This window comes from Neovison vison, chromosome X (genome assembly GCF_020171115.1).
Source record: "Neovison vison isolate M4711 chromosome X, ASM_NN_V1, whole genome shotgun sequence".
NCBI lineage: Eukaryota > Metazoa > Chordata > Mammalia > Carnivora > Mustelidae > Neogale > Neogale vison.
This window is the reverse complement of record NC_058105.1, coordinates 90,514,090-90,539,639: the sequence shown is the minus strand read 5'-3', so window position 1 is coordinate 90,539,639 and position 25,550 is coordinate 90,514,090. Positions and strand designations below refer to the sequence as shown.

General features: G+C 44.5%; 1 protein-coding gene across 1 annotated transcript in view; it reads left to right on the top strand.

The window, feature by feature from the left end:
• JADE3 (jade family PHD finger 3) overlaps positions 1-18,813 on the top strand; it is a 132,799-nt gene extending 113,986 nt beyond the window's left edge. The window contains exons 8-11 of the mRNA XM_044234794.1: positions 68-184; positions 11,824-12,294; positions 13,719-13,836; positions 15,717-18,813. Coding sequence (XP_044090729.1) covers positions 68-184; positions 11,824-12,294; positions 13,719-13,836; positions 15,717-16,627 — 1,617 coding nt within the window. The 3' untranslated portion in view covers positions 16,628-18,813. The remainder of the gene's footprint in view (positions 1-67; positions 185-11,823; positions 12,295-13,718; positions 13,837-15,716) is intronic.
• Positions 18,814-25,550: the final 6,737 nt, after the last annotated feature.

The following is a 25,550-nucleotide window of genomic DNA, read 5'->3' as shown; positions in this document are numbered from 1 at the left end:
GTGGTTTGTGAAGGGAACTTCTGGAATGTCTTGGTGACTCTGCCTTATGGTGGTGTTTCATTTGTAGGTCAGCATTGCTTGTCCTGAGAGGATGGAACCAATCACAAAGGTCTCCCACATCCCACCCAGTCGATGGGCCTTAGTCTGCAACTTGTGCAAGTTGAAGACAGGGGCTTGTATTCAGGTAAGTCACCAAGAGAAGTGGTGGAGTGGGCTCCCACTGAATTGGCCAGACTCAAACTCCCAGTGCTAGTTGCCTCTTAACCGGAAGTTTACTCGGGAGGCTTCCCACTCATTCCTAGGTCTCTGCCCATTGTACAGACCATTCCTGAAGCCATTTTTTTAGACATTGCCTCTGGATGCTTCAGCATAGGCCTTTCGTCCACAGTGGTAGTTAATCTCTGTCCTTTGCTGATGAATTAGGTGAGTTCTGAAGCTAGATGATACCATCCTGGGTAGACACAAGCCATAACTAAAACAACCAGGCCCACGTTCCTGTGCAGCTCACCCACTCACTATGGATGGACTCAGGTTTCAGGATGATTTAAGCAAAGACTCTGTTGCTGGACTAAGTACAGCTCATTTTGGTAGGGAAAGATGTAGCTAAATGTATAAATCCTGGTGGATAGGTTGAAAGTCATTCTCACAGACACACTTGTTTTATATGGTAGTGCAAGTAAAGTTTTCTGAGACATCTTGGGTACAGGAATTCAGGGGCATGAAGTGGAAGTAGTAGCTCCCGTACCCAACGGCAGCAGTTGGGGGATGGTGGATGAGACTGGGAAAGGCCAGTTACCTCTGGCAAAGGCAGAAGGGTTGACCCTTCTACTCTCCAGGCCTCCTGCATAGGAGGAGATACAGGTTGGTTAGAGTTAGGTTTGCCTGCTAAGGTTCTTCATAGAAAAGGAGCCATGTGATGTCATCACTTAGGGACATCTCTGGATGTTTCCTGAGGTTTCTTGCTGTCTGGCTCATCTTGTAGATTTCTTGCTACAGACCTGGGATCAACCACTCCTCCAAGTAAACATGGTTCTTTCACTGAGAAATGGTACTTAAAGAATACAATCTGGACCCCAAAGACCCTTTTAATTTTTTAAATTCATTTTTTACATCTGACAGAATTAGATACTTTGTCCTGCCTTTTTTTTTTTTTACTTCTTTTTCCTACTGATATTATTTAAGCACAGAAGTTACAAAGGAAAACAATTTAAGGGAACACTAATCCCACAGGATCTACTACCTTAACACATTGCCTGTATAGGTTTCCCTAAGTTCTATCCTGGTTGCTCCTCATATGTGAGCCTCCTGGGGACCAAGGTTGTGTCATTTTTCCTTGGATTTCCCCTACCACAAAGGGGAATGCCTGCCCATTTTCAGTGCTCAATTAGCGTTTATTAAATAAATACATCCATATTTAATTGTATCATTGATTTGTTTATAATATTTATTCTCCCCACTAATAAAATGAAATATTTTCCATGTTTTTATAATTATTAGCCATTTTAAAAATTGTTTTAAGTTATCTCTGTACCCAGTGTAGGGCTCAAACTCATGACCCCAAGATCAAGGGTCTTATGTTCCACCGGCTGATTCAGCCAGGCGCCCCATTATTAGCCATTTTATAACAGAACATTGAACTTACATCCTTTGATTTACTTACTTTCATTATCGTAGTACCTTCATTTTTCTCCCTATCTTTTCTGTTTTAAAGGATGATTTTTTTAGACTAGTTAATAAATGGCAGCATGACTGTGGTGAAAGAAAACACTAGCCTTGACCTTAGCAGACTCGAGTTTGCATTACAGCCCCATGTTACCACATTCTGCCACACTGTCTGAGTTATTTATCTGAGATTTATCTTCCTTAGTAGACTGTAAGCTCAGATTGTTTCATCCTTAGATCCCCCACACCCCTGACATGGCGGACAGACAATAAATAGTAGATTGATGGATGGACGGACAGATGGTTGGAGGAAGCATTCTGGAGTAGGTTTTTCATCTGCAGGGCAATAGTTCTTACTTTTATGACTTAGAGTATAGAGTCTGCATTTTTAAAGATCTTACCAAATTAAGACTCTTAAATGTTTTATTATAAACAATTACATATATTCAACAAATATTTGAGTGCCTGGTTGTGTACCAGGCACTGTTCTAGACACTTGGGATTTATCAGGAAGCCAACAAAGAGCCTTCTGCTCTTTCAAACGTAACTTGGGTTTGAGTTGGGAGAAATAGAGAATAAGGAATAGATACTAAATGGTGCATGAGAAAATGGGAAGTCTATAGGAAGGAAAAACATGGAGTATGGTCAGTAGATGGGGAGTGTGGGTCAGGCGGCGTGCTTTACAGGTTTAAATAGAGTGGTCAGAGTAGGACTCGTGGTAGAGGAGATATTTGAGGAAGGACTTGAAAGTAAGAGAAAACAATGCAGATATTTTGGGTAAAAAATATTCCCGGTAGAGGGATCAGCCAATGATCAGAGATAGGAGTGTGTCTGGCCTGTTTGAGTGACAGAAGGAGGCCAGTGAGTGAGGCTAGAATGGAGTGTGTGAGAAGAGACTATCAAGAGAGATCATATGGGAACTTGACTGGTTAAGGCAAGGGTTGGCGGGTTTTTTTCTGTAAACGGCCAGCAAATAAATATTTTAGGCTTTGCAGGTCATACATTCTGTGATACAACCACTCACCTCTGCCTTGAGCACAGAGACAGCCACAGGCAGTACTTAAGCAAATGGACATGGCTGTATTCCAGTTAAACGTTACAGACTCTAAAATGCCGATTTCATGTTAGTTCACGTGTCATGAAGTATTTTTATTTTTTACAACATTTAAAAATGTAAAAAGAGGGGCACCTGTGTGGCTCAGTGGGTTAAGCCTCTGCCTTTGGCTCAGGTCATGATCTCAGGTTCCTGGGATCGAGCCCCGCATTGGGCTCTCTGCTCAGCAGGGAGCCTGCTTCCCCCTCTCTCTCTCTGCCTGCCTCTCTGCCTACTTGTGATCTCTCTCTCTCTCTCTCTCTCTCTCTCTCTCTCTGTCAAATAAATAAATAAATAAATAAAATCTTTAAAAAAAATAAAAATAAAAATGTAAAAAGAGCCTTAGTTCCCATTCTGAGCTCTTGGGCCACACAAAGACAGCTGCTGCATTTGCTCTGCAGGCCATAGTCTGCCAATCCCTGATGTGGGGCTTCCAGCATCCTTATGAGAGCTTTTGTTTTAACTCTCAGTTTAAGGGGGAGCCACTGATGGGCTTTGAGCAGGCAAGTGACATGATTTGACTTGTGTTTGTAAGAGAATCAGTCTATAGAATGATATGATGTCTAATCGCTTCAAAATCATCTGGGGGCAAGCTACTATAGGGGTTAAAGATGAAACAAGATTGGTCATACATTAATTACTATTGAAGCTGGCTGATGGCTATATGGGGGTCACGATTAGTATTCTCTGTGCTGTCATATAGGTTTTTTGGTTTGCTTTTTTAAAGATTTTATTTATTTGACACACAATGAGAGAGCACAAGTAAGCAGAGTGGCAGGCAGAGGGAGAGGGAGAATCAGGCTCTCTGCTGAGCAGGGAGCCCAACATGGGGCCTGATCCCGGGAACCTGGGACAATGACCCTAGCCAAAGGTAGCTGTTTAACCAACTGAGCCACCCAGGTGCCCCTGTTATATAGGTTTTTAAATTTCCATGGTAAATTGTTAAAATAAAAAATAAGCCTTGGCTGCTGTATTTAGAATAGGTTGGGGAGGTTAGAAATAGGAAAGGCAGCTAAGAGGCTATTCTAGTAATCCTTGAGAGAGGGTGGAGGCTTTGACTGGAATAGTAGCTCTGAAGATAGTGAAAAGTGATGAAATTCTGGATGAATCTTGATGGTAGAACCAACAGGATTGACTATGAATCAGATATGAGGTGTGAGAGAAAGATAGGCGTTGGAGATGCCTCCAGGTTTGGGGCCCAAATAGTGGGAAGGATGAAGGTGCCATAAACCAAATAGAAAAATTTGCAGAACAACAGACTTGGGGGAAGAGTTGATGAGTTCTGTTTTAGACATTTAAGTTTGAGATGTCTATTTGATATCCTAGTGGAAATGTCAAGCTGGCAGCTATTTGTGTGAGTTTGGACTCTGGGAGAAGCCCCGGACTGCAGACACACATTTGAGAGCCACTGGCCTAGAGATGGCTTTAGCCTGGACTGGGTAAGATCACCGAGTGGGTGAGTGTCGATAGAACAGTACCAAGCAGTAGGCCTGGAAGCACTGCAGCGTGACAAAGTCCAGCAGAAGAGGAAGAAGCAGCAAGAGGAGACCGTGAGGAAGCCAGGAGGAAAACTGAGAGTATGTAGCAGCTTAGAACTCAAGAGAAGAGGCATTTCAAGGAGAAGGAAAAGATCAGTGGTGTAAAGATGCCACTGAAGATGAGGAGGAGAGACTGAGCCCTGAATTGAGCAGTGTGATTATTGGTCATTGGGGGGAAACATTTAGGTGCACTAGTGATGGCAAAAGCTGCATGGCCAGTGGTCAGGATGAAGAAGGGAGTAAGAACAGTTCAGAAAAGTGAGGTAAAGGGACGCCTGGGTGGCTCAGTTGGTTGGACGACTGCCTTCGGCTCAGGGCGTGATCCTGGAGTCCCGGGATCGAGTCCCACATCGGGCTCCCAGCTCCATGGGGAGTCTGCTTCGCTCTCTGACCTTCTCCTCGCTCATGCTCTCTCTCACTGTCTCTCTCTCTCAAATAAATAAATAAAATTTAAAAAAAAAAAGTGAGGTAAAGAGGTCTTGTCTTCAAGATGGTGGAAATACCAAATGCATGTACACTTGTTAGCACATGGGACGTCGCAGTATGCATGAAAGGGAGTGACCCGATGGAAAGGAAACACTGCTGGAGTGAGGTTTTCAGGAGTTGGGAGAGGGTGGGTGAAGCGCAGGGTGAGGTGATGGCCAGTACAGGAGCCCCGAAGGCAGAGTGCAGGTGCAGAGTGCTGGTGCGGACCCGCAGAGGCGTTCTTTCGGTTGTTTTCGGTTCCTCGGTGAGGTAGGAAGCAGGACCATCAGCTGAGAGGGAGGCCCAGAGGTCTGAGGAGAGGCGTGACACCATTTCGTGGTTTGAGGAGGGGCAGTGCGAGTGCCAGACTGTATTGAAGACCCTCCCCCTCGGGTGAAGGGGGAATGAACGTCAGGTGACCTTCTGAAGTGTGTGATTCTTTTCTAACCTATCTTCTACTTATCCTGATAGAGTGGCATTTGTTTTCCATGGTTGATACCTAGTTTTCCTGTGGGAAAACAGACCCAAACCTTTTTTTTCCTTTTAAACTACCACAAAAGAAAGTTAATTCCAAACTCATTAGTAATTTGACATCTTGTTCCCTCTATATGAATCAAAAACATAGTAAACAAATATAGTAATTCAGTAGGGGTCAAATTTTATTAGCATCATTGTTCTTGGGGGGTTATTTTAAGTCTTTGTGGCTAGTAACCTATTCGGGGTATTTTGTTTTATTAAGTCTTTATGGATCTCTTAACTATTTGTGAATTGTGTTTATTCTTCCTGTTTCCCAGCAGTGGGAATACTTGTATCTGTCTTCTTTTGATTTGGGAACATTTGCTGGGGAAAGATAGAATCCACTGCTGGTGGGTTTGGGGTCTAAACACAGCCAGTGTCTACATCTTCCATACCTGGGAGCTAGAACCTTTCTCCTGAGCATGAATTCTCCCGATAATCCTGAACTAGATCATAAAGACAGGGTTCAAATGAGATGCCCCAGACAGCTCTGGATTTTGCCTAGACTTTGGCCACAGTCCCTCTAACTGTCAGCTTTCCAGAATTCCTGTAGGGTCCTTATATGTCTTATGTTCAGGCTGCACTCAACCTAGGTCCAGAGGCTTTAGATTTTCCTTGAGAAGAAAGAACACGGGAGCCTGGGTGGCTCAGTGGGTTAAGCCGCTGCCTTCGGCTCAGGTCATGATCTCAGGGTCCTGGGATCGAGTCCCACATCAGGCTCTCTGCTCAGCAGGGAGCCTGCTTCCCTCTCTCTCTCTCTGCCTGCCTCTCTACCTACTTGTGATCTCTCTCTGTCAAATAAATAAATAAAATCTTTAGGAAAAAAAAAGAAAGAAAGAACACTGGTTAAGAATATGAGCTTTGGGGGCGCCTGGGTGGCTCAGTGCGTTAAGCCGCTGCCTTTGGCTCAGGTCATGATCTTGGGGTCCTGGGATCGAGCCCCACATCGGGCTCTCTGCTCAGTGGGGAGCCTGCTTCCATCTCTCTCTCTGCCTGCCTCTCTGCCTACTTGTGATCTCTACCTGTCAAATAAATAAATAAAATCTTTTTAAAAAAATAGAATATGAGCTTTGGGGGCACCTGGGTGGCTCAGTGGGTTGGGCCTCTGCCTTCGGCACGGGTCATGATCTCGGGGTCCTGGGATTGAGCCCCACATTGGGCTCTCTGCTCAGTGGGGAGCCTGCTTCCTCCTCTCTCTGCCTGCTAGTGATCTCTGTCTGTCAAATAAATAATAAAATCTTTTTAAAAAATTAATGTGGTAAAGGGCTTGGCACAGTGCCTAACACTGAGTAAATACTCAGTAAGTGTTAGCAATAATAGTAGTTGTACTTATTTTAAATTATTCATATTATTATTCCTTGGAGTCTGTTGGACTTTGCTGATGGGAAGCTGTAGCATTTATCCAGCCAAACTGAGTAGAATCATCAAATATTTGGAAGTAGAGAAGTGTCCCTTTTGAAAGTAGAGGGATGTGGGCATATTTGAAGTCACATGCAAGTGGATTGAAGTCAGGGTAAATCAGTGGGCTGCTATGAGTTTACTGTTAGGCTAATAGGAGTTTGATGATGAGGAAATTGAACTTTAAAAACAAATGGAAATCTTCAACAAGTGGCAAAATGCAAGTATGTCTACCAGTGACTGTGCTTAATGTTTTTTCATATATTCCAAATTTTGTCAGTACAGATTGTTCTGGTTCTAAGGCATTTCTGGTCCCTGCCATCAGGAGTTTGTAGTCTATTAAGGGAGGTTGGATATAAACCTGGGAAAAGTTAAGTAACACTGAAGTGACATCTGCCCTCCAACCTTGCAGACCCTTAGGGATGAGAGGTCAGAAAGGCTGGTGGCCACTGTGGGTGCTGGAGTTTAAGTATACAATGGCTGGAGTAGGTTTTGTAGGCTGCTTGAACCATTTGTGACATTGTGTCAGTGACAGAGTTTTGAGAAAATTGCTATGATACCACCCAGTTGTCTCTTTACATATTATTAGGGACTAAAGACAACCAAATGGACACTGTCCTGCAGTGGGACAGGAACTGCTGAGGACATGTGCACCAGGCCCTTGCTGTTCCAGGCATGTGCCATTCCCTTTTGAGGAGGACATACTATTTGGGAGGAGGGTGACAAAATATCTCTTAATTCCTTTCTTTTCTCTAATTTCTGAAGAATATATAGAATATTATTCTCCCCCCCTTTTAAAATAAATAAATAAACCATAGTGAAATACCGCTTCATACTCACTAGGGTGATAATAATCAAAAAGGCTGGCAATAACAATTATTGGCGAGAATGTGGAGGAATCAGAACCCTTGTGCTTTGCTGGTGGAAATGTAAAACGTGCAGGCACTGTAGAAACCAGGTAGACAGTTCCTCAACTGGTTAGATGTAGAATCACCATATGGCCCAGCAACTGCACTTCAAAGTATACACCTGCAGTTTGCGAGGTGTCCAGGACCACGCTCGGGTTCAATAACTCACTAGAAGGACCCACAGAACTCAGAAAAGTCATTGTACTTGTGGTTACGGTTTATTACAGTCAAAGGATGCAGATTAAAAATAGCAAAGGGAAGAGGCACATAGGGCAGGGTCTAGGAGGGACCAGGCATGGAGCTTCCAGTTTTCCTCCCCAAGAGGAGTCTTGTGGACACTGTTTATTTCTCCCACCAACGATGTGTGATAATACACAGAGTATTGCCAAACAGGGAAGCTCAGCTAGGGTCTTAGCTTTCTGAAATTTTATCAGGAGTTGGTGGCTTAGACACAGTTGACCACCCATGGCTAACTACAGTTTCCAGTTCCTCCAGAGGTCAGGTTGATCCCACGTGACCCAAAGCCTCCACCATAAATTACATTGTTTAGCATAGACTATCTGACATGGCCAAGGACCCCAGATAAACAAAGACCCTCTTATCAGTCAGGACATTCCAGAGGCTTAAAGGTTACCTCTTAGGAGCTTGGGGGCACAGGGCCAACCTTTCTTTGGGCAAGGTTAATCCCTTAATGCCCCTTACCCAAGAGAAATGAAAACATATGTCCACACAAAAACTTGTACACAATGCTCACGGCAGCATTATTTCATAATGGCCAAAAAGTGGAAACAACTCAAATGTCCATCAGGTGATGAATGGATAAACAAATGTGGTATATCCATACAGTGGAACGTTATTTGGCACATTTTTAGAAGAATGAAATTCTGACACATGCTACAACATGGTTGGACCCTGAGAACATGCTGAGTGAAAAAAAAACAGAAAAACATGCCACATGTTGTATGATTTCTCCTATATGAGATGTCCAGAATAGACACATCTACAGAAACACAGAAGTTAAATTAGTGGTTGCTTGACACCAGGATTGGAAACAGCAAGTGATTATAGGTAGGCAGGAGATTTCTCTTTTGGGGTGATGAAATGTACTGGAATTATGTACTGGTGATGGTTGCAAAACTCTGTAAACATACTAAAACTGTTGAAATGTATACTTAAAATTGGTGACTTTTATGGCACATAAACTATATCTCAATAAACCTCTTATTGTTTTTAAAGATTTTATTTATTCATTTGACAGACAGAGATCACAAGTAGGCAGAGAGGCAGGCAGAGAAGGTGGGGGGAAGCAGGCTCCCCGCTGAGCAGAGAGCCTGATGCAGGGCTCGATCCCAGAACCCTGAGATCATGACCTAAGTTGAAGGCAAGAGGCTTAACCCACTGAGCCACCCAGGCCCCCAATAAACCTCTTATTTTAATGGGCATCATCATACCTCCTCTGTCACCTTAAGTGGTTACAGTAGAAATAAATGAGATGTATATAAAGGCATTTTGTTTACTAGAATGTTCCAAGTATATGTTTTTGGAGAAAAGTAAAGAGGTATTTGATTGGCACCAAAACTTGCATGGCATTTCTCCTTTACCATCAAAATATATAGACCTTCAGCTATAAATATCATAGAATGACCTTTTTTTGCAATTGAATGGATTTTATGGCAGAGTTTCCTAAGGCCATTCCATTTTTCATCTAAGTACACAACTTTTATTTTTAGTAACTTATAGTTAAGTCTCTACATATGTCTATAAATTTGACCTGAGGTGGTTTGGTTTTGGCTTCCGTTTTTTAAAGATTTTATTTATCTGAGAGAGAGACAGAGCATGGCGGAGGGAGGAGGCAGAGGGAGAGGGAAAAGCAGACTCAACACTGAGTGAGGGAGCCCGATGTGGAGCTTAATCCCAGGACCCTGAGATCATGATCTGAGCTGAAGGCAGATGCTTAACAACCTGAGCTGCCCAGGCACCCCTAGATTCCTATCAGTAGTAGTTTTATGTCACACATTCATCCCCTTGAATAGGAAACAGTCCTTTTGCTTAGGAAACAGTCCTTTTGCTTTCTCCTCTCGTATTTTTATCTGTTACTAAATAGCAAAAGAACATTATGCCCAACACTTTTTTTTTTTAAAGATTTTATTTATTTATTTGAGAGAGAGAGACAGTGAGAGAGAGCACGAGCGAGGAGAAGGTCAGAGAGCGAAGCAGACTCCCTATGGAGCTGGGAGCCCGATGCGGGACTCGATCCCGGGACTCCAGGATCACGCCCTGAGCCGAAGGCAGTCGTCCAACCAACTGAGCCACCCAGGCGTCCTTTTAATCTTTTGGTAAATAACGCCTTTTGCTATGTGTTCTCTAAATGACTGGCTAGTTTCTTAGCCAAGTGATAACAAAAGGGATCCAAATAAAAGTGCATTTTTGGCTTTCATTATCCTCCTTTTCATGAGGTTTTGCAAATACATGGACATTTTAAGGATACAGATTTCAGTGTAAGGTAACAGACTTCTCCAGTAGAGCTGTCCAAAGCTGGGGTGGGCTGTCTCAGGAATGTAGTTTAAGTAGCTAGATTATCACTTGCTTGAAAAGTGGAAGGAGTTGGGGGGGGGGCAGCAGAGGTAGAACTTCAGGTACTCTAGAAGGAAGGACAAGCAATAATAAATGTGAGGCTGGATAAGATAATCTTAGAATTATATTTCATCTCTGGAATTCTCTATCCTGTAAAATTAGCCAAAATGGAATCTGTCCCCTTTAAAGCTTTGATGGTTGCCAGTGTTATCTTAGGTGTTGAATTTCTCCATCTATTATAAGGAGACCTGTCAGGGTTTGCATTTTTTTAGTCTTTACTCGTATCCAAGGTTATTTCCTATTTTTAGTCATCAAAAACCCAGCATATAGGCAATTGAGCAGTCTGCCACCCAGATGCAGGCTTCCAAAAGAGTTGAGATTTGGCTTTCACCATGGGAATTCCCACTGTTTTTAGAAACAAATTCTCCACTGCTTTCCCTCCTTCCTCTGTGTAAGCATATACATGCACCCATGCATTTAAGTCTTTGGAAGGAAAGCTGTAGCATTGTAATCAAAACACATGGTAATTAAGACAAACTGGAACTCAGGGGTATGTCCCAGGCCAGCTTCTTCCTCCTCTGCCACCCTGCAAATGAATCCTCAGTGCTTGCTGCTTAACAGAGGTATTATGTTGATGAGCAGCAGAATGTTATAAACTTAATCTCAGATTGTCTGTAGGCCTAATTTCCCATAGAACTTTCTGCAGTGGTGGAAACCTGTGCTGTCCAGTATGGTTGAAATGTGGCTCATGTGACTGAAGAATTCAATTTTTTTTAAGATTTTATTTATTTATTTGACAGAGAGAGATCACAAGTAGACAGAGAGGCAGGCAGAGAGAGAGGGAAGCAGGCTCCCTGCTGAGCAGAGAGCCCGATGCGGGACTCTATCCCAGGGACCCCGAGATCATGACCTGAGCCGAAGACAGCGGCCTAACCCACTGAGCCACCCAGGCGCCCTGAAGAATTGAATTTTTAATTGTATATAATTTTAATATAAGTTTGAATAGCTACTTGTGGCTCATTGGCCACCATGTTGGACAGCACCCCTCCATAAGAACAATTTCAAGATGTTGGACTACGTAGGTATTGGAGATCCTCTGGCCTTTTTAGAACCAGTAGATGCTCTGGCAATAGTACTGACTTTTGTTTTTTCTTTTGTTTATTTAGAAGCTTTTCTTTTCTTTTCTTTTTTTAAGAAACATTTCTTGAGCACCTGCCTGTTCAAAAGTTGATGGCAATGCAAAGATGAATGTCACAGCTTCTGTCTTTAAGAGCTCTAGTCAGGGATTTTTGGACCTTTACTGTAGGTACAGTGCAAAAAGTACCATTAGAGAAACACATAATAAGGGGATGTGGGGGGCACAGAGAAGGTACAGCATGACTCTTCAGAAAGGGGTCGAGGAAGACCTTTCAGAAAAACTTAAAAGCTTGATTGAAATCTTAAAGGACAGTTAGAATTTTTTTTTTTTTTTTGCCTCTGTTCTTTCTGTTTTCTATGCAAGCAGATTTCCTGAGTTACTTGTAAAGCAACTGTCATGGTCAATTTAGGACCAGTTTTCTCCCTGCCTTTGCTTTGCTTCCTGTGAGATCTCAATTGAAGCCCAGGGATATTGTGTTGCCCTCCCCCTGCACCCAGCCCTGCTGCCTTAACACATCTTTTCTTCCCACAGTGCTCTGTGAAAAGCTGCATCACTGCCTTCCATGTCACCTGTGCCTTTGAGCACAGCCTAGAGATGAAGACCATCCTAGATGAGGGGGATGAAGTGAAGTTCAAGTCATATTGCCTCAAGCACAGCCAAAATAGGCAGAAACTTGGGGAGACCGAGTACCCCCTACACAGGTCTGCAGAGCAGAGCCAGTCCAAAAGCGAGAAAACCAGCCTGCGAGCACAGAAGCTTCGGGAGCTGGAGGAGGAGTTCTATTCCCTGGTCAGCGTGGAAGATGTGGCCTCAGAGCTGGGGCTGCCCATACTAGCCGTGGACTTCATCTACAACTACTGGAAACTGAAGCGGAAAAGTAATTTCAATAAGCCATTATTTCCTCCGAAGCAGGATGAAGAAAATGGCCTGGTGCAGCCAAAAGAGGAGAGTATTCATACCCGCATGAGAATGTTTATGCATCTACGGCAAGACCTAGAGAGGGTAAGGTGATCAGCTCTGGTTACTGTTTAGGTTTCGGTCTGTGTAGAAATGGAGGCCCTGCTTCCAGTTTGTCTCTTGTTTTCTAAAGGTCAGCTCATTTACAGCGTGGGCTTCTGTGTCCTTGCTTATCTTCTGATTGCACTGTGGCCCCAAACACGAGACTCTGTTTCAATTTTTGACAGGCAATTTCGGGAGAATTGGAAAGCCCTCACTTACATATGAACATTATATCTGAAATAAATTCTCATTTGGTTTAGTTTTTATTCACTGTCGAGCCTAAATTGGCTCAGCTATATTTTACTGACACATGGGACTATGGGCTGCCGAAAGAATGAATTTTGTAGAGGAAAGAACTAGATCAGTTTCTCAGGCTTGGCATTGCTGACATTCTGGCTGGATGGTTCTCGTTGTGGGAGACCGTCCTTTGTCGTGGGGGATGCTGTAAGGTCCTCAGCAGCATCCCTGGCCTCCTCCCAGTAGCAGATTCCTGCCCCCAACATATCCAGCTGTGACAACCAAAAATGGTTCCAGATTGCCAAATGCCTCTTGGGGGGTCAAAATCGCCTCTGGTTGATACTCCACACCAGATAATTCGGCTTAACTCACTTATTCAAAGATAAGTTTGGCCCTGTGTTTACCCTAGAGAATTTTATAATCAAGTATAATTATAGAGATGTCTTGTTTTTCTCACTGCTACCAGAATTTGGAAGGCACTAGATCTGGCTCACTTTGGGAAATTTAACTCACACATCTATAGCACTTACTGTGTGGCAACACTGTTCTAAGCATTTCATAAATATTAACTCATTTAACCCTAACATGATGCCTGTGAAGAAAGTACTATTGTTAGCCCTATTTACAGATGAATAAACTGGGGCACAGGAAGGAAGGTAGGGTGATTTGTCTAAGTGGGGTGGGGAGTATGGGGGTGTGAGGATTACACCGTTGTGACTGTGGAGATTTGGCTAAGCTGGAGGTGTGAGCAAAAAAGCCACCTTCAGTCTTCCCAGCAGATCTTTATCCTGCTGTGCTGGTCCAGCACTCCTTAGAAAATTCTGGATCCAGCATCGCCATTGTTTTATTCGTGGATCCAAAGGGAAGACTGAAATGTTAAATCCTCACCCGGTCTTCCCAGCTTGGCTGTGCCAGTCAACACTGAGCCCATCACACCGCAGGGAGAGTAGGTTTCAGAAGGCCGCTCTGGAGGGTCTCCCTTGTGCCGCTGATTGATATGGGGCCCGTGATCCCCTGACTGATGTGCTCTGTGAATTCCTGTAGACTTCTGTGTTCTGTCTTCTCTCCTCACCCACCCTCATCCGTACCCTGCTTGATTTTAGTTGTCTTCATTTTAGCTAAACAATTTATAATTGTCAGTTTTACGTAACATGACAAAAATTTCTGTCTGCTCTGGGTTGGGCTTTCAGGTCCGAAATCTGTGCTACATGATAAGCAGGCGAGAGAAGCTGAAACTTTCACAGAACAAAATACAGGAACAGATCTTCGGTTTGCAAGTCCAGCTTATTAACCAGGAAATTGCTGCAGGTAACCTTATAGTAAAGATGTCCTAATATAGACTCTGGTTACATCCTATTTTAACAATTTAAAATTTTATGTCAACTGTTTTACTTAAAAATGTTTTAAAATTCTTGTCGAATATCTCATTTGCTCTAGTCCAGCCCTGGTACAACATGGCCCATTTCACTGTTAACCTATGAGGCAAGCGATCCCAGGGTGGGGTTGGGGGACTTGCAGGTCTGGGGCAGATATTCTAGGTGTGAAGGAGATATCAAGGGCCACTGGTCAAAGCCATGAAAGTATTCTATAACCATCAGATTCATTTAGAAATCACTAGGAGAGGATCTAATCCTAGTTTCCAGAAAACGTTTAATTCCAAGGTTACTCGTCTTAACAATAGTCTGTTAAACCCTTAGCCAGTAGTTAGGAAATCTGGGTTCTGTCTCTAATTTACGATTATTTGTGGATTACCCCCTGTGAAGTAAGAACTGAGCTAGAGAGTAGAGCGGTCAGCAAGACCGAGTCCCTGCCTGTAGGATATGCTGCCCACTTGGTGAGAGAGACAACGCCCTAAGCATGGGGAGCTTGGCTGCAGTGACAGTCATGTTTGGTGACATTTGTAACCTCCCGGTACTACCCTCATTTAATACAGAGGTTGGTGGCAGAGCCTGGCCAACCAGGAGTCACTATGCATGGTGCACAGAATCTAGCTCCAGCTAAGGGCCAGCCATAGAGTAAGAGTGACACCCAGAAATGAGATGTCAGGTAGGCCTCAAAGGCTCTGGGCTATTTGTAAGGACACAGCAGAATGGTATAGCAGGAGGGAGCAGGACTGCTCAGCCACAAAGTCACCAGGACAGACAAGACAAGAAAAACGAAAGGACAGCAGGGGTGGGGGCCCTGCATGCCAAGGAGATTGGCTGCTAGGCCACGTGGCTTCTGATCAGTGGGAACCAGTTGCATCACTGCTTGTGCTACCAGCAGGCGGCAGGACCCCCCCCACACCCGCCGCCCAGATGGAGATGGGAGCTGTCTATATTCACCATGCACCCTGAGGAACACATGGGCACCTACTGGTTGTCCTCTTGTGGGCAAAGGTCAAGTCCCTGTGCAAGGAGGGGTTGTTCCGTGGTGCTTTTCTTGATTTCAGAGCATTCAAAGTAATAGAGAAAGGAAGATCTGTTCTAAATATGACCGTAGGATGACATAACCAGGTAACTGACAGCCGGTACTCCCCAGGCCAAGCCCAGAGCAGGCTGTGGGCGGGAATGCTGTGATTCTTTTCTGCTGGCCTTGCCGCTGCAGAACCTGCCCCACACCTCCATGATGGCCATTGACAGTCAGGAAATTACTTTAGGTTCAATACCTAAAATACACGAGAACCACCACCATTTCTACTATTGCTGGGATAAAACACATATTCACCTACTCTTCATCCGCCAAAGCATTTGCTATGTCCTTGAGGGTTTATATTTGACTTGCTTTGGGAAGGGCAGGAGAGATTGGGAGCAGGGTCTGAAATGTCTTTCTAAGACACATCATAAGTGCTGTGCGGTACTCACACGTGCACACACACACACACACAAATCGGCAGACCCTGTTCTAAACCATGGCTAGTGACATTCTTTTCAGAAACGGAGTGGGCAGAGCTGGGGCTACAGGAGGCGGCACACTCATCTTTGGGATCCCTTTATGGACTGGGAGAGCAGAGGGGAAGAGGCTAAGAGTCACGCTGTGAACAATGGCATCGTTGAGTTTTCCAGCTTCTGTGCAGTGGCGCGAATCCATGGGCAGCCGGGGCTCATCGGACATCTGGAATGGCAGCTACGGGGGCCTCTGGGCCACAGTGAGCACACGCGCCATTCTTTCAATCAGTTGTTAAAACGAATCTTTCTTTTCGCTCTCAGGACTTCCTTTGACAAATGCACCAGAAAACTCGTTGTTTTACCCACCACCGAGAATTACCTTAAAGTTAAAGATGCCCAAATCAGCTCCAGAAGACTGCCGAAACAGCTCCACAGAGCCTGATCCTGGAGCCCTGTCTCCTGCCAGCAGCTCCCCTGTTCACAGCGTAAGGAGCATGCAGGCACCTCAGGAGTCACTAGACATGAGAACGAAATCGTACCCGAGACATCCGCTAGAGAGCAAGAGTAACCGTCTGCTGGCCAGTCTCAGCCATCCGAGGAGCGAAGCGAAGGATCCCAGTCCTGCTTGGAGAGCTCCATCTCCAGAGTTCTATCACGGGCAGTCGCTGGGAAAGCCTCTGGTCCTTCAGGCTGCCCTGCATGGGCAGTCTTCCATTGGGAACGGGAAAAGTCAGCCTACCTCCAAGCTTGCCAAATCCAACGGCCTGGAGGGCAGCTGGTCTGGAGATGTCACCCAAAAAGACAGCTCGAGTGAGATGTTCTGTAACCAGGAGTCCATGCTCAGCTCCCACTTGGCCAGTCAGGGCACCTTTAGAAAATCCACCGTGGAACACTTTAGCAGGTCCTTTAAGGAGGCCACCAACAGGTGGGTGAGGACCACAGAGGACCTCCAATGCTGTGCAAAGCCAACTAAGAATATTAACCCCAAGGAGCAGCACTGGGGCAAGCAGCTTGTCAGGCGGTCTGCAGGGAGAGCTCCCTATCAGGAAAACGATGGGTATTGCCCAGATTTGGAGCTGAGCGATTCAGAGGCAGAAAGTGATGGGAATAAAGAGAAAGTCAGGGTCAGGAGAGTTAGCTCAGACAGGGAAAATCCTTCCCACGACTCTCGACGGGATTGCCACGGCAAAAGCAAGATGCATCCCCTTTCCCACAGTTCAATGCAGAGGTGATCAGCACCCTCCAAGAATAGCTTAATCTTTGCCTTTACCCCGTACACTGGGGAGAACCCCCACACCAAAAGGACTCTCGCATATGTTAGGAGGGATTGTAGTGAGAATAAAACGCTCCACGGTGAAGTGGGTTGCAGTTTTTGAAACAGTTTCAAGTCTAATTTTCACAAGCACATTATAAGAATTACAGATTATCCAGAAATTTTCCTGCCAGAGGCTGTTGAGAACAGCTGGGCCTAGAGTACTTGCTCAGTAAATACTTGGGGACAGCTCTCCAGTCACATTAACACATTGATGCACATACGTATTAAGAGTCCTTGCGTCCTTTATGGATTTGCAAGAGACCGTCATTATCAGACACTAAAACTACTCTTTCGAACCTACAGCATGTGACTCTCAGAGCTCCTGTCTGTAGGCAGTTTCTAACTCCGCTGGTATCTGGAAACCCACTTCGGGCAGAGACCGGGGACCAACATCTCAGATACTGTCAGACTCACTACCCTCTTCCTTTGCTCTGCACAAGGTTGAGCTCCTTTCACAGTATCTTACTTACCAAGTCAATACTCCTAATGCTTCTACGTGTCCAGTGCCTGTTCCTAGACCTGCTTGTTGGGGACGCACTTGTAACTCCTTCACCCGTCTAACAAGCGTAAAAGGCTAACTTGTGGATAGTGTTTACAAAGGTACAAAAAAGTACTACTTCCAAGGAAAATGCTCTGATTCTCTCAGCTTAGGCATTTGTGAAGGATCCCAGAGCCTTTCCCAAAGTGAGACCAATTCTGGGGGATTTGTACCAGGTCAGGGTTTTTGTGTTACTGTTTTCAAATCAGTTTGACTTAAATAAGTTTGGCTGACAGTTTTTGTATACCTGCTTTAATGTTTATAAAATTTTTATTGAGGTATAATTAAAATATAGTAAAATGCACAGAGGTTAAGTATTCTTACCTGCTTTAATTTTGAAACAGATTTTTATTGTCAAACAGAATTTGAAAGCATGTGTTTAACACATGGATATAATTTAGCTTTCTACCAACTTTGAATCCGAGGCAGTTTCCCAAACAAAAAGGCTGGAGCCATTTTTCAGAAGTTGCTTATACCCTGTTCCCAAATGATCAGCCTTGATTAATTTCTGGGAGGAAGAGAATAATTACATGTGGGGGGGGGGGGATAAAACATGTCCTCTTCCCATTTAAAGAAGGGGGAAATGTTACAGTTTTTAAAATGTGAAGCCGACTATAGTTCTCTGCTCTCTTTTCTTCTTAGCCTTAAATTAATATTCTCTTTCTTCTAGTTTGGGAAAGCGTAGTGGGAGTTTTCAGACAAAAGAGGCCATTTTTAGATTCTCACGTTGCTTGCTGGTAAACAGACAGCCCCGCTGCAGTAGGTGCCAGGCAGCCCGGGGCTCCTCCGCTCTCCACCGACATGGGAAACGCAGCCCTTTTCCTCTCCCCGCTTTCGTTCCTGCAGCCTTGTTCGTGGGTTCCGTGGCTTTTGCTCTGATCCTCCTTTTTGGAAAACTTCTGCATTTTTGCCTCCCATTTGGCCACACCTTGCAAATGTTTCCTTTATGCCTGTGTACGCGTGTGAACACGCCATAGCATGTGTCATAGGCATCCTGTGTTCTGTTAAGATGGAAACAGCAGTGAGTTATCCAAATGAGGAAGACAGTCTCCCGTATGTATGCACTGGGTTCCTGTGCTTTTTCTTTGAGTTCTGCTCGGGTGGCTATGAATTTGACGCCTTCCTGGGAATGACATTATAACGGAGCTGTGTTCTAAACTCCTTCTGTTCAAGGCCAGTACCATAGCCTGTGTCCTTTCATGCCTTTTGGTTCTGAGTGAGTGTGAGGAAAAGCAAACATTTGAAAAAGTGCTTCAGCCAAATTCCGTATGTAATGCCATGGGGAGAAGATTGACTAAAATCATTGCAGTCAGGGAAATATAGTTGTGATATTTTTACAGTATGTTCCTAAGTAAATGAAGGAGCCTTCAGCTGTGTACATTTCAACTGCCCCAAAATGTATTTGCTACATATTGCTGTTGTTTGAAGTATTACCTCTTAACCTTCTTTTGTTAATCTTTATTTCATTTTGTCTTATATAGTCCAGTTTTCCAAGATAAACTCAGTCTTTTTTCAAATGTCACCTTTTTACCAATACTTTTTCATTAAATTATGCAAACTGCTAACTGCTGTCAGTGTGATAATTTCTTAATTTGACATATGGGTTTTAGAAATTCTTACATATGTTCCTTGGACTCTACCCCAAAATCGTGATTTCATCAGGCTAGTAAGACAAAACCTTAGGATCATTTAAAATCACCGAGGAAATGGATCCTATCTCAAGTCGCAAAGTCCAAAGGGCTTAGATCAGGCATCACTTAAACATACACTCTTTTACATTATTCATTCTGTTTAGAGTCATGTGAGTATATTAATGCAGTACGGATTTTGTAGTGTCATGGGGGGACTCTGAGGGCATTATAAACATTTTCATTATGTTTGAGAAATGTACTTACCAAAGGTCATTGGGTAAATCAGTAGCGAAGATAGTTAATAGCTTAGGTTGTTTCTCTCCCCTTTCCTCCCTCCCCCTTCCCCCCCCCCGCCTCCCTCCCTCCCTCCCTCTCCCCCTTTTTCCCTCTCTCCCTCTCCTCCTCCCTCTTTCATTAATGGCTAACTCTACATTGTTAGCTAAGACGTTGGAGAACTGAAATTATAAATATGCCCTACTGTATCCAACAAAAGCTTTGGAGGTTTTTTTTAAAAGATTTTATTTATTTATCTGCGAGAGAGAAAGCAGGAGCAGTGGGGGTGGGGGTGTTGCAGAGGGAGAAGCAGACTCCCGGACGATCAGGGAGCCCAGTGACACTTAACTGACTGAGCCACCCAGACACCCCAAGCTTTGGGTTTATACCAATGTCTATATTGCCAGTGGGAGATGAAACCTTTGTCTTTGTGTTGAAGAAGCTTTTAAATTCAGAGACTAAACCAGGTGATGCATAGCCCTGGGTGGTGGTGCTTGTTCCCCCACCCCCACCCCGCCTTGGCTTTACCTCAGCATGTTTGCTGACTCCTTGAGAATTGAGAAAAAACACTTGATAGGGGGAAAACCTTGCTGCTGGGTAACTTTCATGCGCTAGTTTCCAAAAATGTATCTTATTTATAATAAACATGCATTAGATTTTCACAGCACTAATTCGGCTCTTTTCAAGTTTTATGGAAAGCAGCAACTGTGTGTTGATTTGTTATTGTTACAAAGCAACTCTCAGTTGATGAAGGCCTGCCCTGAGGCTGTGTCCCCCACACAGGGAGCTCTGTGACTCGCAGCACTGTTTCAAGGAGGCTTCTGTGGAAAAAACTATAGGGCCTGGAGCTGTGAGGCTAGTTGTCCTTGAAGTGAGTGGAGGCGGTCGCGCGGGGAGGCTGAAGACCAAGGCTGGTGGCCCGGTCCGGTTCGGTCCCTAAATCTGTTCCTTGTGGAGAGAAACGGTCAGAGCAGCAAGCATTTCTCATCTGGTTAAGATGGGTTTGCACGTGAGCTTTCAGCTTCCAGGCCTGGGCACCCAAGCTCTGTTTCCTTCCCCTCCCCCCACCATGGGGAGCTGGGCCAGTGAAGCTGTGCCCCTCACAGCAATCCCCCCCACATGGACACCATTTGCAGGAGCCCCTTCCAGTCCTCTTGACCTTCCAAAATACAGCTTCTGTAAATCACACGTGGATGTGGGTCTTCTTATTTCATAGTCATTTCTCATAGGACAAAGAAACTTGGAGCTAAGAGTTGCTGGCATTTTGCAAATTAGAACCTCATTGACTTAAATCACCTCCGCTTCAAGAGAGAAAGACCCTCCCGATCAGGCAGTTTTGGATCTTTCAGCTGCTTCACAGAGAACGCGTTCCCTGCTTCCTCCTGCCTCAGGTCAGCCCGGCACACGTACCAGGCTTCTGGTGACAGGCTTCTGTCCCTCCTAACTCTACCTACTTGGCTTTCTAAGACAGTATCTCGGGGTAACAATGCCCCCTCCGTCCCCCAGCCCTGACAGGCAGCCAGTGGGCCCAAACCAACAGTGGCAGTCACAGCATCGTGGGCTCTGTGCAGTAGCGTGGCCACTTGCCACTTTTCTCAGTCCCGTCTTTCCACAGGGATGACAATGGACAAGATCAAACGGGGATGCCTGCCTCTTAGGGGCAGAATTCATGCCAGCGTCCTTGCCCCCCCCCTCAAAAGATGGACTGGGAGGTACACTGGCAAAGACCGGGCTAAAGGACAGTTTCAAGTCAGCTACTTAGGTCCCTTAGGAAAGCCAACCGAGACCAAAACCCTTGGTAGGACAGTCCCCAAAACTTGTGTGGGACCGGTCAAGACTTCAAATAGTAAAAACGGCAATATTCATTGAGCCCTTGCTCTGCGTCAGGCCGTTTGCTTATTAAGCCTCTCACATGAACCGCCTTCTATTTAGTTCTCTATTTAGTTGACAACAATATGAAGGTGATGCTACGAGCTCGGACGCGTGTAAAAACAGGCCGGATGGTTAAGACATTTGCTCAAGGTTCCTAGAATGCAGCAGGACGGGGAGAGGAACCCGTGAGGTCACCTCTACAACGTACCACACTTATTCTTGGCCACTTGGCTTGACTCCACATCCCAAGCCCCTTCAGTAACTGTCCCTGCTCCGCTTTGCCCTGAAGAAACCAACCCGAGTTAGGGTTGAATCCCATGAGCTCTGTACCATTGATCCTTTCCATCCTGGACAGAGATGACTGGGCCCGAAAATTCGTCATCTGACACAGGGCACACAGTTCAGAAGCTCACGTCCAAAGAGCAAGATAATTCACACCAATCTGGACAGGACAGGTCTCACGGTGGAGGGAGGACCTGGTGGACTTGCCTTCTGCAGAGCTGGTCTACCCTGTAACTCAGTGTGGGGCCCTCAACAAGGCCCCCCCAAAGGCACCCACTGCCTCAGCCCCAGCACCTGCCACTCTTAACTTGCATGCTGAAAGGGACTTTGCAGACAAAATTAAGGTGAAGGACCCAAGGTGGGGAGATTATCCTTGGTGCTCCAGGCAGGACCAACCAGCATAAACATGAGGCCAATTATGAGAGGAGGTAGCGGAATGGGCAGTGGGATCAGGAGGAGTAGGGGACGTGACAGTGGAAGCAAGTGGTTGGAGCGATGCTGAGAAAGGCCATGAGCCAAAATGCAGATGGCCTCTAGCAACTGGGAGAGGAAAGGAAAGGAACTCTCTCCTAAGGTCTCCAGAAGGACGCTACCCCTGCCTACACCATGATTTTAGACTTCCGACAAACAGAACTATAAGAGAAGAAATCCGTGTTGCTTTAAGCCACAAATGTATGGGAATTTGCAGCAGCAGAGATAGGAAGCGAACACCCTAGGCATAGAGCAGGGCTCCTCACTCTCTCAGAGAATTCCTCCTGCCCAAAGGGCCCGCCTGGGCTGTGGCGGACCACTCTGGGTTGCGCCCAGGCTTTCTCTCCCAGTTCACATGCTTTCTGGAAAAGGAAAAGAAATGTTGTTGTTGTTCTTCTTCTTCTTCTATCAGTAAGATCCTCCCCGGTATAAATTAGTTTTCTATATCCTGCCCCCCCATACTTTTTCCAAGGGAGCCTTTGGTACTTCTCAGGTCGCCTTGAGATAATCTTCCGTGGGCCTTGTGGACCCACCATGGCTGGATCTGGCACTGCCTGAGTAGTTGCCATAGGTTTAGATGTCCCTGTTGGCTGAAAAATTGTTGGGAGGAAGTGGAAATAACTCTGAGTGTTACCCCGGTGGAGTGGTGTAAGAAGGCAGGTGGGGTTCATCATGAGGAATGATGCTGTAATTATCAGAACCTTCTACAAGGAAATGGGTAGCTTAGAGAGTTAGAGAGTCCTCGAACTTGGGGATTAAAGAATGCAACTCTGTGCTGCCTATAAGAAACCCACTTTTTTTATTTTTTAAGGAGTTTATTTATTATTTGACAGAGATCACAAGTATACAGAGAAGCAGGCAGAGAGAGGGGGAAGAAGGCTCCCCACTGAGCAGAGAGCCTGATGCGGGGCTCGATCCCAGGACCCTGAGATCATGACCTGAGCCAAAGGCAGAGGCTTTAACCCACTGAACCACCCAGGTGCCCCAAGAAACCCACTTTTAAATATAAAGACACAGGGGCGCCTGGGTGGCTCAGTGGGTTAAGCCGCTGCCTTCAGCTCAGGTCATGATCCCAGAGTCCTGGGATAGAGCCCCGCATCGGGCTCTCTGCTCCGCAGGGAGCCTTTTCCCCATCTCTCTCTGCCTGCCTCTCTGCCTACTTGTGATCTCTGTCTGTTAAATAAATAAATAAAATATTTAAAAAAAAAAAACTAAGAGGATGGTAAAAGATACCATGCTATAACACTAACCCATAGAAAGCTGGAGGCCTCTATCAATACCATACAAGGCCAAATTCATCAAGAGAACATAAAAATCATAGGTGTTTACATACCTAATAACCAGCTTCAAAATACATTAAGGAAAAAACGATATAAACCAACAATTAGTCTCTAACTAATAGAACAAGTACACAGAAAATCAGTAAGAACATTAAAGATTTGAGAGGCACCTGGGTGGCTCAGTAGGTTAAGTATCTGCCTTTGGCTCAGGTCATGATCTCAGGGTCCTGGGATAGAGTCCCAGGTTGGGCTCCCTGCTCAGCGGGTTGCCTACTTGTCCCTCCCCTACTGCCCCTCCCTCCTTGTGCTCCACTCTCTCGCTCATCTCTCTCTCAAATAAATAATTTTTTTAAAAAAAGAACTTAGAAGATTTGAACAAAACTATCAACATCCGGATTTAATTGACATTTACCACTCCATCCCACAAGAGCAGAAAACACATCCTTTTCAAATGCAAATGAAACATTTACCAAGATAAGCCATTAAACAAGTCTTAGTAAATTTAAGAAGATTCAAGTCAAAGTATGGTTCTCTGACCACAACGGAGTGAAATTAGCAGTCAGTAACAGAAACATCTCTGGGAAATGCAATCATTGGACACTAAACAAACTTCTAAATGACACACAAAGCGAAGGCTGAAATAGGAAATTAAAAAGTATTTTCTGAACTAAAAAGAAAACACGAAGTGTAATTTGTGGGATGGCACTAAAGCATACCTTGAGGACACTGTATAGCACAAAAATACCTACTTAAAAAGGAAGGGTCGCAGGTCAGTGACTGCACCTTTCATCTTAAGAAAACTAACAAGAAGAAGTAATGAAATCCAAAGTAGAAGAAAGGAAATAATAAAGGTTAGAGCTGCAATCAGTGAAACAGGAAAGAGAAAATCATTGAAACCAAAAGCTGGATCTTTGAGAACATAAGTAAAATAAAATTGATAAACCTCTAGTGAAACTGATCAGGAAAAAAGAAAAAGCCAATGATCAATTTTAGGAATGAGAAAAATAACATTGCTACAGATTCTATAGATATTAAAAGGATAATAAGGGAATATTATTAACAAACTTAGGCCAATAAATTCAACAACAAGATGAAATGGACACAGTCTCTCAAAGACACAAACTAATAGTGCACATTCTAGAAAAAGATAGATAACCTGATAACCTTTTTATTCTTAAATACATTAGCGTTAAAAGCTTTCTTATGGGGGCATCTGGGTGGCTCAGTGGGTTAAGCCTCTGCCTTTGGCTCAGGTCATGGTCCCAGGGTCCTGGGATCAGCTCCGCATCGGGCTCTCTGCTCAGTGGGGATCCTCCTTCCTCCTCTCTCTCTCTGTCTGCCTATCTGCCTACTTGTGATCTCTCTCTGTCAAATAAATAAAATCTTAAAAAAAAAAAGCTTTCTTATGAAGAAAACTCGGGGCACAAATGACTTCCTTCACTGGCAAATTCTGACAGACATTTAAAGAACAAATAATACCAAATCTACACAAACTTCCCAAAAATTGAACAGGGGAGAATAGTTTTCAACTCATTCCAGAAGGCCAGCATTACCTTAATACTGAAACCACACAGACATAATAAGAAAACTATAGACCAATATCCTTTATAAAAGTAGATGCATGGGGTGTCTGGGTCACTCAGTGGGTTAAGCCTCTGCCTTTGGCTCAGGTCATGATCTCAGGGTCCTGGGATAGAGCCCCGAATCAGGCTCTCTGCTCAGCAGGGAGCCTGCTTCCCCTTCTCTCTCCGCCTGCCTCTCTACTTGTGATCTCTCTCTCTAATAAATAAAATCTTTTTTTAAAAAAAGTAGATGCAAAAATTCTTAGAATTTCAACAAATTGAATCCAATAACATATCAAAACGATAACACGTCAAGACCATCTTATCTTGGGCTGCTTTAACAAAACACTATAGGCTGACTGGCTAGAACAACGGAAATTTATTTCTTATAATCTGGAAGCCAGAAAGCCCAAGATCAAGGTGCCATTAGACTCCCGTCTTGTGAAGGCCCACTTCCTGGTTTGTAGACAGCTGCCTTCTCACTGTGTTCTCATATGGCCTTTCCTTGGTGCATACTCAGAGAGAGAGGTCTTTTCCTCTTTTAAGGGCATGAACCCTATCATGAGGGTTGTACCCTCATGGCCTAATCTAAAGCTAATTATGTCCCCAAAGGCCCCACCTCCAAATACCACAACACTGGGGGCTAGGATTTCAACATATGAAATTGGGGGGAACATAAACATTCAGTCCATAGCAATGACCAAGTGAGATTTATCCCAGAAGTGAAAAGGTTGAATTAATATTCAAGAAACAATCAATATAATTGTCATATCTCAAAGATACACAAAAAGCATTTGACAAAATCTAGTATCTATTCCTGATAATAATGCTTAGCCAGCTGAAACTAGAAGGGAACTTCCTGAACCTGATAAATGATACCCATGAAAAACCTAAATCTAACATAGTATTTAATGGTGAAAGACTTAATGCT